Consider the following 13,842-nt stretch of genomic DNA (forward strand, 5'->3'; position numbering starts at 1 on the left):
TTTCGTCAGTATTTGAGAATAGCTGTTCTGATGGTGGGGAAAATATGGTCCACTCATAACAAATCTTTGGAAAATTATGGTGATCGAGAAGCATTTGTGTTTAGTTTTTAGTCTTATCTTTCCATGTATTAATGTTTTTATTTTAAAAACTGATAAATTATACAGTAGAATAAGTGACAAATAATAAACTCTTGTCATTGGTTGTAAAAATGAATAAATAAATAAAGTCATAGACGTGAAATTACCGGTGGACAAGAATGAAAACAAATATATATATATTTTGTTTTTCATAGATCAGGCAAAAACCTTCAAAGTTTGAGTAGAAGCTGACACTTGTTTATTGTGTTACCATTAGTTTCATTGTTATTGTGAGTGGAAATCTTTCACTAACAAATAAGTGCAATATTCTGTTCATTTATCGATGTATGAACTCTTTTGATTAGTAAACTTCTCTTTATACGCAATTCCAGTTTATTACTTGTCTTTATGAGCAATTTAAATTGCTTTGTGTATGTTGTTAATGTTACAAACTAAGTGGTTAAAATAATTTGTTTATGTGAAGATGGACTAAGCCATAATCCATAAGCTCGAATACCTCTATTTAAAAGTTTACAAAGTTTTTACACGACATCACGATCCTAGCACTCCGTACAATTTAAGTTAAATTGCAGTATTAGCAATAAACGTTTCATTTAACCATTGGTATTTTTTTTCGATGCCTTATGATGAATTGTAACGTTTTCAGGGTTATTTCCGTCCTCTCTTTGAGAGTAGAAAGAATCGGGTGCTAGAGTGCCAGAGAGCTTTAGCGAAGAGATGCTTGTTGAGGTTGTCTTGTATTAGTGAGTGTGGAAGTATGGATCGAATTGTGGCTGCCATGGAGAGGAAATATGCTACTTTCACGTAGAAGATGCACTGGATTTATATCGCACTTTTTTTTCTTTGTTATGGTGCTCCATGTCGTGTCTTCGCTGTCTCAAGACGCAAACGAGGTAAGGCTTTTTTTTTTTTTTTTTTCCTGGAGAGACAAGAAATTATTAGGCCTAACGATATTAATCGGACTAACTTGTTAGGTTTACCTTCAAGCTTGGCCTAGGTTCCACTTGTAGTTAAGCCTGGTCAAAAGTGACATCTCTCCTTTTAAAATTATTGTTTTTGTATAAAAATGATTGTTAATTCGATGCTTAAGAAATTTGGTAGTTATTCATGAGGCTGGACACCAGCACTGTCGTATGAAACCATTAACAGCATGATTTAGCTGCTGTTGAATTTCAATTTTATTCAATTACACACACACATATGTATGTATATATATATATATATATATTCAAGAAGTTCTGACAGTAGTGTAACATGCCTGTAGCAGCGTTGTTTAGAAGTTAGAATAACCTGATTTACAAGAACTGAAGAAAGCCCTGTTAGTTTTTTATTTGGACTTGCACCAATCTTTTATATATAGCCCATAAAAAATATATTCAACTGATTTTCATACATTGATTCTAAGATGTGAATGAATTCAAAATTGCTCAGCTGTTTCAACATTAACACTTCTTACAAGATACATTTTTAAAGAATGATGGATTCAAACAAAATAGTCGCTAAATGCCAAATGTAATTGTGTGTTACTAACAATAACGTAACTACTGAAATTGTATGGTGGCAAGACTTCCACATAAATAACACAGTGTTACATGTTACTAGATTTTAAGTGATTTATAGTTATTTCTATCATTGTTTAGGTTTTGTTTTCCCCTTAATTTAGAGTAACATGCCACATAATGTCATTTTTTTTATTTTTGGCTGAAACTTGTTAATCAAAATGTTGTTGTTGTAATGTATATATTTTATTATTTGTTTCTTTGTTTTTTGCTTTTTATTTGGATTTTCCTGTTTGCTATTTGTTTGTGTAGATTATTATTTTGTGGTTATTTTAGAATTATTTTTGTGAATTAGTTTTTGTATATTTTTTATTTCTATTATTATATATTTTGAATATTTAGTACTTTCATCTGTGTTTACAATATGTTGGGTTTTGAATATCTTTATTATTTCCTTTATTCGTTGTAGTGTATAAGACAGTTCAATTAATGTTTAACTAGGTAACTGCTGATTACAAGTTTGGATTGTATATTTAAATATATCTTTTCTTTGCTAATTTTCAGTTTGTGTTCAATATTTATTTTCATTTCTTTTTACAATTGTTGTTGTTATTGTAAATAGTTGCATGACATTTTTTATGCCTGTTATTTGGCTCATCAAAGTAAAATTTTTAATGTAGAACAACATAAAGCCAATTGTTCTTTCAAGGCTCTTTCAAAAAGAGAAGTGGTTAAACCAACCCTTTATTTGTTTAAAAACCAAAATTCTCCTTATAACCTTATTGTAAGGTGCTGGCTTCCACTGCTATTGATGGCACTTCATTTCATACACTTCACCCTGTTAAAAAAAATAACTGCCTTAACTGGAGCACTATGTTCGTCTTTCTAGAACTGTAAATTTTGCCTTCTTATCTTATAAATATTAAAGAAAGTAGATGCCATTATCTTATCAATACTCGAGGTAGTCTTGTAACTTTCAATCTCCACAGTTGTCCTATTAGCCCTCCTTTGTATCTTTTTTCAGTAAGTCAGTATCACATTTACAGACAAGAAAATCAAAATCAACATGTAGTATAAGTGAGGCATAACTTGTGATTTACCTAGGAGAGCTCTTTTTTTCTTTTTACATGTGTGTGTGTGTGTGTGTGTGTGTGTGTATATATTCTTTTGGCTTTGCTACTAGCAACACAACACTATCTAAATAGTTTGAATGAATATATACTATTATACAATACCAAGATCTCTTTCTTCAGTTATGCTTTTGAATGGTTTCTCATCTGTAATAAATTTGGGAATCAAATTTTGTACATATTTTGGTAAACTAAATGTATTGTCTTAAGCTTACTTTAATTAGAGATCAGTTGCCAACTAATTTAGTTTACTAACTGATCCAAGTTATTTTGTAGTATGTCAACATGCTCAGTACAGATAGAAATATCCAAGAGTTTAATGTTATCCCCTTTGTGCCATTAAAGTAAATAAGGAAAAGCATAGGATAAAGCATTGACCTCTGATGCACAATACAACAAATAAATGTCCAGTGTAAATAGAGTTTATCAGGAAAAGGTTTTTGGTTCCTCTCACCTTTTCATACTTTAGTTAAATATTTTTTTACCAATTCCAACTAATATGATTTAACTACTATTTTTTTGGTAATACTTTATTAGAAACCTCTATAAAATCTTGTAAGTGTCAGTGGCATGTTGTGACTCCCATGCTGCAAACAACACTGCTGTTTAAAGAAAAAAAGCACCTTACAACATTTTGTAAGGGTATGAATGAAGGTCTTCCAAGTAAAATTCAGGCAAACATTTTTGTATTATTGAACTTCCTCAGTTGTGCTTAGCCTCTTGTATCAAATGAAGTAGTGGGGGATGGGAAGTCTTAATTTCTAGTGTTTGTCATTGTGGTCTTGTCATAAAAATGTTGATGCAACATATATAATCATGTGGAAACTATTTCTGTATATCAACTGATTAGACAGCACATACCCAGAAGAGAGGAATTTGACTAAATTAGCTGCTTTATTTCATTACTATTTTTGGAAAGAATTTTGTTAGACATTCTAAATATAAAATACATTGGTATGTCTTTCATAAATCTTTTTTTTTCACAGTTTATTTTTATTATGTTGGATGCACATACAAAAACACTTCTGTATTAGTTATCCAAATTTTTTTATTGTATATGTACTTTGTTGTGTTTTATTTTACTTTTTGTTACTTGCTTGTCCTGTTATCAAGTACATATACTTAAGTGCATAACTATTTTTTATTTGGTTGAAACCTTAATTTTATGTCTTACTTTGGATGCAATATTGTCCAAATGAAAAAGCTCTTAAAAACTTGCTTGACCCAACTTATATCTTTTCTTTCTGTTGTACTTGTAGTTTTTAAATATTTTAAAAATCAAACACTAACTTATTAGGCAAAAAGATAATTTTCTGTATTAAACAGTAAACATCTAATTTAAAAAATCTTATGACTTCCTCCTGAAAAGAGGAATGATCAAGATATTTAGTTAAGGCTAGACAACATAGAGACTATAAAAGTATGTTATCCCAAGATGCGTCTTGCAAAATTTTTATGCTCGTGTGAACTTTTTAAAGGAGGTTTTGTGGATACTATTGGGTTTAAATGATTGCAATAGGAGCCTTGTGATGGATGAAAGTAAAAATGTATGTTTCTTTTGATTAATTTATTTAAAGGTGGAAAAGAATTTTCTTCAAATTCTATTATTGTTGAAGAGAAGGGTGTTTTGGAAATGCTTGAGAAACTTTTTGTGAATGAAGTTCCTGCCAATGTCAAGATTTATTCTATAATTATGGTCAAGTTCAGAAAAAGATGGTTGGACTTTAACCATTAGCTTTCAGAAACTGAGGAGAAAATCACTAATGTTGATTTCCATTTTTTAGGTTTCTACACCATTATGAAATGGATGAAACATCAAGATAAAGATTTTTTTTTTCTTTTCTTTTCCTTTGCCTGGGTTTAACATAAATAACAGTTGGATGAATGGTGGATAATTTTCAAGATCTTGTACGTGGTCTCAGAAATTTATTACAAATTCTTAGAAGTATTTTTCTTTTCCTTTTTCAATACCTCCTTGGACAAGAATTACAAAAAAAAATTATTTTATAAATATATTAGACTTGTATAGACATAAAAGTTGGTTAGAGTTGAAAATATCAGTGATAATGTTTGCCTTTTGTTATAACTTTTAGTTAACAAATAAATAAAATAAAACCACACTGTAATCAAATTAAATATTCATCATTCTTTACTTGGCATGCATGCTATTTTAATTATATTGAGCAGCAGAAGATATGTAAACTTTGCAAAAATTAATTGCCCATATCATTTCATCATTTTTGCTTGTTTAAAAACTTTTCCTGAATATATAGGTTACATTAGCAAGGTTTGTCAATCTCATTAAAGAGAAAAATAAAAGGATAAGAAGCAATGCCATTGAATATACTTAAATGTAATTTATGCTTTTCTGAATTTGATTGTACAACAAAGAACTCTTAATACAGAAATACTGTAGTTATAACTTTGGATATATTAAGCTTAATATATCCTGAAAAGTTGTATAGCTTCATTTATTTTGTTTTTTGTTGTTTTTTTGTTGAGGGCAGAATTAGAATTATAAACAACTATATTGTCTTAGTATTTACCATGAATCAATTGAAGTTAGGTGTTTTATTGCTCTGGTTTCAGAAAATATTTCCCCATTTATTGTGTCTCTTGTCAACTAGTTTTAGTTTCCATTTTTTATTAACTCTTTAATTGCCAGTGTTTGGTATTCCAGCAGGTTTAGTTTTTTCTTATTGTGAATGTCACCAAATCTGCCACACGGGCAGTTCAAATACTTGATATAGTATCTGTGACACCTTATAAAATATAAACTTGATTTTTTTGGTTGACTTATAATTTGTATTACAGTTAACACCTGTGTGTAACATAGTTACTTCTTTGCCAGTGTGTATGCCTGTAATGGCTGAAATAATAGTCAGTGTTAACCTCATAAGTAGGCCTAGTAGCAAATATGTTATGGTACTTTGTTGAAAGAAATAGTGCAACAAAAATTGTCTGAAGTCTTAAAACTAATTATAAGTAGATAGTATTGAATTCACTATTTTGTACATAAAACATTTTTATTGCCTCTCTGTGTCTTGTGTTCAAACAGATGTAAGATCATTTACCTTTGACCAGTGGCAAGTTCATATTTAATGTCTTGTCTTCAGACTCAAGTTACAAAGCTAGTTATTGTATACAAAATCATCTGTCAAGACAATAACTTCTGTAAAATAAACATGCAAGTTACTTTACTTTCTGTGTTTTACAAATAATAGAAAACTGAATAAATGACAGCAAAAACTACCATGTAGCCTACAGATACATCCTGACAACTTAAAGCATTATAACAACTTTTAAAGTCTTTTGTACCAATGTAAAGAAATTCTGTAGCAAACAGACTATAAGAAAAAAAATTTCCAACTCTGAAATGTTATATTAAGTTCTACAACTTAGGAAACTACAACAAAAACATGCAGATGATTAAATTTTACAGTTTTTGACATCACAAAATAAAAAAAAACACTATTTTAAAAGTATTGTAACTGAAAATAGAGTTCACAATTATTGTAAATCTGTATATTTTTAGCTTTGCTATTGATGAATTTCATTTGCACAGGCAAAAAGTTTAAAAACTTTGACTAACTGAATAAAAAATTCCAACAGGAAGCCATAAAATTGACAGTTAGGAATACTAGAGTTTTAATTTTTTTTGTTCATATTATTTCCTCCAAAGTAAATATTAATAAAACTTGTACAGAAAAAAGTCAATCTAAGCATTTCTTTTATAATTTTATTTTGGAGAAAATTTGTTGAAATACCTCACAAAGTAGATGTTACACATTTCTTTATGGGTAATATAGAGAATGCCCAAATTGGAGTTGAAATTGTGTTAAAGTAATGAAGTGTGAGTATGCTGTTGTTCTTGAACAAAAAAAATGATACCGACGTAATTGATAAAATCATGAATAACAAATAGCAGCAGTGTGAAGAAAGAGTTGCACTAAGTATGGAGAGTGGGTACAAAAACCAAATGATGTTCCTGATTGAACTGTGAAAATAATTTAACATACGAAAGATAAAATTAAACACTTCTAGGTTTCTCTACTAACCACACTAGCTCAAGTAGCAAATATCTAGTTATTAACTTGTATGTTTGTTAGTGAATACTTTAAAATTTGCCCTTTCTCAAGATCTAATAGATTTCTCCAAGTGCTCAGTAAAGTTCACATGTTAGAGAAAAATGTAACATAAACAAAAATATTCTGATATATTCTTTAAGTAGTTACATTTCAAATATAACACACAAAGTTTTTCACCTTGCTGTACTAAATAGGTTATCTGCTGCTACAATTTTGGTCAGTTTACTTTGTTTCCAGTCTTGTGTTAACAGTTATACACAAAGTAATTTTACATAAAAATTGCATCACTTTCTTTTTGGCAAGGAAGAGTGTTGTTTGAATCAAATCTTTACAATGTAAATACTGCTCTTCAGCTTTGTGCATTTCTCAGGAATAGGTTTCCTTTCATATAAACCCTGAATTAGTTGTAACTTTTTAACTATCTTCTTGGTAAAGAACCTTTCTTTCCCCCAACATTTCTAGTATTTGTAGTCGTTGAATTTTTATGATTGGTTGTTGCATGTTTTAATTGATTTGTCAGTGTTTTGACTAACTTTTTTATTATTACTAACCTTTCTACAGACATAGATGAAGCATTAGGCCATGAAGAGGACAATAAACGTAGGGGTGAGTTGCAGAGATGACTTTAAAAATAGTTTGTTAATGTGTCTGAACATTTTTATTGAGGAATATGAATTTTAGAATATATGAATATTTATTTATAAATGAGGATTAATGAATGCATTTCTTAATGAAGTAGATGCCAAGATGCAGCTAGTAAAACTGACAGTTATGCTTTTGAATTGTTTTGTGTTTTGTTTATTTGACATACATTTAGAAATTAAATTGTGTTTATCACTTTGCTTTTTTTGTTTTTAATTTTTAATGGGAGCATCATACCTATAAGTTAGGTAATGTTACCAGGACCACTGTCATGATTTAGGGCTAAAGTAACTGTCTAATTCTTTATTGAGCCAATAGTGGGAACTGTTGGCTGTCTCTCTTCCCCCTTGTTTGTCATTTCAAAATTAGGAATAGTTATGAGCAACTATTCTCCTTCACATGGAAGAAACTCAAATCTTACTTCAAGAGAAATGTCTGTATTAATAGTTACTGATAAATTTAAAATAATTTCTCTAAATTATGCAATTATTTGTATATATCAAATATTGATATTATCTTAAGTACTTGCGAGTCTGTGTTCAGTATTTAATGACATTGCCTCCAAGACTTGCACATCACACAAGTGTTGCATGCTTGTAAGTATTACCTCAACCTGAAAACTGCTTTCCAAGTGGTTTGCATTTTAGGAATCCATCTTCTTTCAAAATTTCTTGCATTTTATTAAAATTAAATTTTTCTAAAATATAGATTTATGTTAGACTATAGTTTGATGATAACTAGAATTCCAAGATATTTACCTTTTCAGTGGATGAAGTAATAAGATGTTGTCTAAAGCTAAAATTTCATCTTTCCTGGCATAAACAACATAAACTGTACAATCCTCATTGTGCTCAAAATAACAGATCATTGATACTCCAACCTGTGTAACTTGAAACATAGGAATGGGGTCTGTTTGCAAGAAATGTCATTATGTAATATTTATGTATATAATAGGACACAATTATACAAATACACAAAATGTTTATGCATTCTAGTATTTTTCCATTCTTTGAAGTTTTCTATCTGACATGGGCTTACAGAAATAGTAATAATGTTATGTAAATCTTTTTTTCTGAAGTATGTACTTGTGCATTGTTAATGTTTTCTGTCTCTTATGTGTGTGCAGAGATGATAATGCTATGCAAATCTCATTTCTGTAATATATACCTATTTGTATCATATGTATGTTTATAAACAGTTTCATCAAAATTATTGTTTTGTGTTTTATTAAGTCATTCTCAGGTTTTCAGCATCATAATATTTTTCAAAGAAAATATAATCAAAACATCAGAAAATGTAGTAATTTTATTTTGAGTGTAAAGGTCATTTCTTATCTCAATATTTATTAATCATCCGCCTTTCACCAGAAGTTATCACTTTCTTTTATAATTTGTAAATGCTAAACCTGTGAGCTCAATTGATCCTGGTAACTAAAAGGCTGAATTTCAGTATTATTAAATAGATAAGTATTTCTACTCTTGTTTAATAATAACAAAAATATGAACATATAGCCACAAGGGATGTACTTGTATTAATTAAGAATTTTTTTCCACTATGTTGTCTGTACTTGGTTTTAAGTGAAATTTGGTTTTCTTATCGTATCATCCAATACATTTATTAATATTAATAATGATATTGGTCCATCTGACATTAGCATCACACCTGCCATCAATATACTTAGACTGTGTGATAGAGAATCAGAGTTGGCTAATTCTGCAGTTATTAAATAATCGATTAATTGATCAACTGTCATGGATCATATTCTGTTCAGCAAGTGAGCTGTTGAAAGATTTAAACAGTTAAAATGGTTAAAATACTGTCAATGTTTAGATTTGGTGTTTTGTAAATAATGCTTTTGTTTATGTTTTGGAATACAAATTTTGACAAAAGAAAACTAAAAGTAATTGATATTTGAATTTTAACATTTTATGATTCTTTCAACTGCTAATGTGTATTTCTTCAGTGAATTATTAAGATTCCATTTCTCGACAAGTGTCTGAATCAGTTTACTAGAAAAACATCTAGGGAAAAATGTTTTGTCTCAGTTTATAAAGTTTACTTTCTTATTACAATCACAAAAATGAAAATCAGCTATTTTTTAAATTAATTTTTATATTATTATTAGAATATACTTTAGGCTTATAATCATACTGTAATGAAACTGTTGCGTATATAATACTGGAAAATTTTATTATGCAATGTGCAACCCTCAACTTTGCAAAAGTTTTATCCTGTGTGCATGTAGATTTGTTATAGGGGTCAGAGTTTTCCCGTTTCACCCCCATTTTCTGTTTTGGAGAACTTCTCCATTCTCAAGGTGCAGATATTAATCATGAATATGTCACACACAGATCTAATGCACTGGCTCCACAGGTAATTAAAAATAATCTCTCAACGTATGAAATAGTAGAACTGATCTTCCAAAAAAATAACTTTTAGACTAAGTAAGTAAATCTAACAGCATCATTATGATTACTTGAAACTTTCTGTGATAAAGAAAATGAAGGTTTTGAACTCAAACTGAACATTATTTACTTTTAATACATAAGTAGAAACATGTGAACCTTCTTGTTTATATAAAAAAGCATTACTCTGTCTCTACACCAGCTTTAAGTGAATCATACTGAAATTTTTCCAATGGAGAAGTGCATAACAGATGAGAAAGAAGCTATTCATTGATTTGTTAACAGGATATCAGTGTGGAGTTTTATAATTTCATACAAATTTTCACCATTTGAAAAATTCAACAGAAGATTTACATTTAAAAAAATTACTTCATTTTGAGTGTCATTATTAAGATAACATTGTTTTCTGTTGGTATTTACATATGTACATGTTAGATTGCATCATGCAGTTTCCCATATTGAGTAACTTAAAAAGAAAAAAGAAAGGTTATTAGACAAAGAATGGAGTGTGGGAGCCAGGATGTATGGAATTTGTTTTGTGGGGTATGTTGTTTTTATGTTTATAATATCCATGCTTCTCAACCTTGTTTTAAGGAAACTGGATGTTTATGTAGTAAATCAGAAATGGGTATCCCCACACTTAACAGCACTAAACTCAACCAAAGGTTTTTTGTAGATAATTGTAGGTTCTATATAATTATCAGAATTTAATCTATATGAAACAAGATTAGGAGCAGTTTATCACTTAAATTATATTGTAAAATAGTAAACTGACAAGTTTAATGAGATACTTGATGTTGTAGATATTAGCCGACTAGTATGTTTTACAAAAAATGAGTGAAATTAACAACAGATGTTACACATAATTGTTTATACTGTTTACTATGTATGCACCCTCATCACAAAATCTTCATATCCAAAGCTTTTTCTCACAGTTTTTTTTAATTATTCTAGAATATACTCAGTCTTTTTGAAGGTTTATGTTTGAAGTCTTCTCAACTGTATGAAACTGTATACAGTTTATAACCATTATTAAAACAGAAGATTAGAAGGTAAATGTAAATCCAGTTTGTCCATAAAGAATTATGGTATACCTTCCTAGTTGACTAAGGTTATTTTATTGTACTTTGTTTCAAGTTATTTTAAAGTCTAATAAGCAACTGCTGTTATGATTTTTTAGAGGAAGTTAGTCGGCTTAAGCGTCAGTATCCAGAGAATGAAAAACTTCTAAATAGCATACCTAGTCGTTTTTATAATGTCATCTATCCTTATCAACTTCGTCATCAAAGAAAAATGGGGATTTCTACCAGAGATGTGAATAAGGTAAATATTTGCTTTTAATTAATCAATATTTTTTATTGATTAGAATAAGATCTGGCAAATTAAAAACTAAATGCAGTATTGAGCTTGTGGCCAAACTTTACTGTTCTAGATGACACACAGTTATAGAGTATTATTTAAACAACTATTTTGTGTTGATATACGTTGATAGTAAATGGACAGGTGATTAATTTAAATTGTTTAATCAATTTTGTTTTTATTTTTTTTACTTTTAGAGAAAGTTTTAGACAATTTATTGACATGTATATTTTTTCTATGGATTACTTCTCTCTTCTTCTTGGTTTAGAGATGTTGCTTTGGGCTTCTAGTTGAGTTTTTCATTGAGTCTGAATGATCTATTGGGAAGAATTCTATAAATTAACAGTAGCATAGGCATTAAAGAGAGTTCTGAAGAATAACTTTTAATGGTTATGAAGATGTTTGTTAATGATGGATTAGCAGATGAGTAAGGAAAGATGTGAAAGTGTGACTTTGAGCTTTGAGAGAGAAAACTCCAGTACAGCTGAGTACAGATTGGTTCTGTGATTAGCTGCTTAATCTAGTTTTTGTTCCTTCTATAAATTATAGTTCCAAATGCTGCAGATTACCAGTCCTTGGTTTTTGTAAAGGTTTGATTCACAGAACTTTATCCTGAATACTTCTTTAATTTTGTAGAGTTTCCAGTATTCTTTGTTTTAATGCATGTTTTGTCTTTTGTAATGGTTCTTCTAGCTTCTCCATTCTATGTTACAACTGTAGGATGCACTTTGGATTATGTTGAACTTTTGAGGTCACTAGTTTAACTGTAATGAACATGTCCTTTAGTCATCTATTTGTGTTTGAATATTATTTTGACATTAAATATTATCAGGTTATTATTAACTGAGATCCTGTTAAAGTAAGAGGGAAGTTGTTAATGCATTGGAAATTTTAATTGTTAGTACTTATTTGATGACAAAGGTTTGGTGAGTGAGTTGAATTTATTGTCATAAGTCTTTATGGTTTCACATTAGGTTTCAGATGATCCCACATTGTATTTCTCTCATTGTGAAATGAAGTGAATGATGAAATTTTGTAAGTTGAGATGTCATAGATACTTTATAATAGTTTCTTGGTGGTTTAGCCATATAAAAATGTTGTTGACATACCACTTCTAATTATGTGGTTTTAGGTTAGATTTTACTGTCATTAGTGGCTCAAAGTGTGACACGAATAGTTTGCTGGGTATAGAAAACATAGATTTGATGAAAAGGGTACTGGACTGATTGTACAAGTTATTTTTGATTTGATAGTAGGTGATTCAAAAATAAAAAAACTGTGAATTAGATTATCCCTATATTTTATGTCAGTTAATGGTGAAAATACCTTGTATTAGTAAACTTGAGTACATGTTGATACTGTATCTTGTGGTTAAATGCAAATATTTTTGGTTTCAGAAGTGAAGAAACTTTATTTATAATTTAAATATTGATCCAACATACAACCAATCAGAAGTCATCTTTCTTCAGTGATTTCTTTCTCACATGAACATGCTAATGTTTATACACAAAATTTTTCCTCATAAACTTCTCAGATCTCATAAAGAACTTAGTACTAGAACTGGGTGATTAACCCAATTTCCTGTTACCATTGATTATTTGTGAGAAATAATCATCTAATTATTGTTTTCCATTATTCCATCCATCCAAGAATTCATGATTTTGCCACTGTGATTTCTCATTTTCTCATTATTATTTTCGATTAATTCAAAGTTTTTGGCTTAATTGATTAGTGTTATGATTCACAAAAATTACCACTAGATAAAATTAAAGTTTCTAATTATTACTATTTCAGTTATTCTAATAATCCAAGTCTTGTGAAAATAATCAGTTAGTTGGGTGTAGTTGATCAATGAACAAATGCCTGTGATCAACCAGCTCAACTTAACTGTGAATCAAAAACAGTGTTTCCAAACTGGACAGAGTGCAGTAATGAGCTGTAAGAAACTGTTTACCAACTTAGTTTTCCCCCAAATATTTTGACTTATCTCCGCATGTACTTAGAATTCTCTTTAATTATCACATTTAACCTTTACATTCTCAGTCTGGTGGACAGTATTATGTAATATCATTTATGTATGAGATTCAGTAAAAAATCTCATTTCATATTGTACAGTGCTATTGTTATCCACACCATAAATTATGTACAAAATTCAACTTCAGAAACACTAGTCACCTCTCTACAGAATAAGTAGTTAACACTTGTATTCTCAAGATAGCTGATATAGGTATTAGAACTTTAATGAAAATAAAGTACAGAACAACTTTTTGACCTTCTTAGGTCATCTTTAGGTTGACAAAGAGAATTTGTAACTGTCCGTTGCCAGGCGAATCTGATAGATAAGGGTGTAAATGGGTACAGGATTGTAGGGAGCATTGTAGTTAGATGTTAGATTATTAATTAGTTTAGATATAAAGGTGTTCCTTTATATTAATTTAATTTTTGTTTGAGTTGTTGTATAAATAGGGTTTCTTTGATTTTGCATTTGTTTATATTTGTTTCCCCACTTAGTACCTGGGTGTTTTCTATGGTTATGTTTTTATTTGATTTGCAGTATTCAAGAAATGTTTTTTGTGTTCTTTGAATCTGGTTTCCATTTCTCTATTTGTTTCTCCAATAT

At 29.4% G+C, this 13,842-nt stretch overlaps 1 protein-coding gene across 2 annotated transcripts in view; it reads left to right on the plus strand.

Moving 5' to 3' along the window:
- Window positions 1–768: 768 nt before the first annotated feature.
- LOC143235268 (disintegrin and metalloproteinase domain-containing protein 11-like) overlaps window positions 769–13,842 on the plus strand; it is an 82,534-nt gene continuing 69,460 nt past the window's right edge. The window contains exons 1-3 of one of the 2 annotated variants that reach the window (XM_076473239.1): window positions 769–992; window positions 7,378–7,422; window positions 11,044–11,186. In XM_076473239.1, coding sequence (XP_076329354.1) covers window positions 911–992; window positions 7,378–7,422; window positions 11,044–11,186 — 270 coding nt within the window. In that variant the 5' untranslated portion in view covers window positions 769–910. The remainder of the gene's footprint in view (window positions 993–7,377; window positions 7,423–11,043; window positions 11,187–13,842) is intronic. The other variant, XM_076473240.1, reaches the window with a different exon arrangement.

Source organism: Tachypleus tridentatus, chromosome 12 (assembly GCF_004210375.1).
Source record: "Tachypleus tridentatus isolate NWPU-2018 chromosome 12, ASM421037v1, whole genome shotgun sequence".
Lineage (NCBI taxonomy): Eukaryota > Metazoa > Arthropoda > Merostomata > Xiphosura > Limulidae > Tachypleus > Tachypleus tridentatus.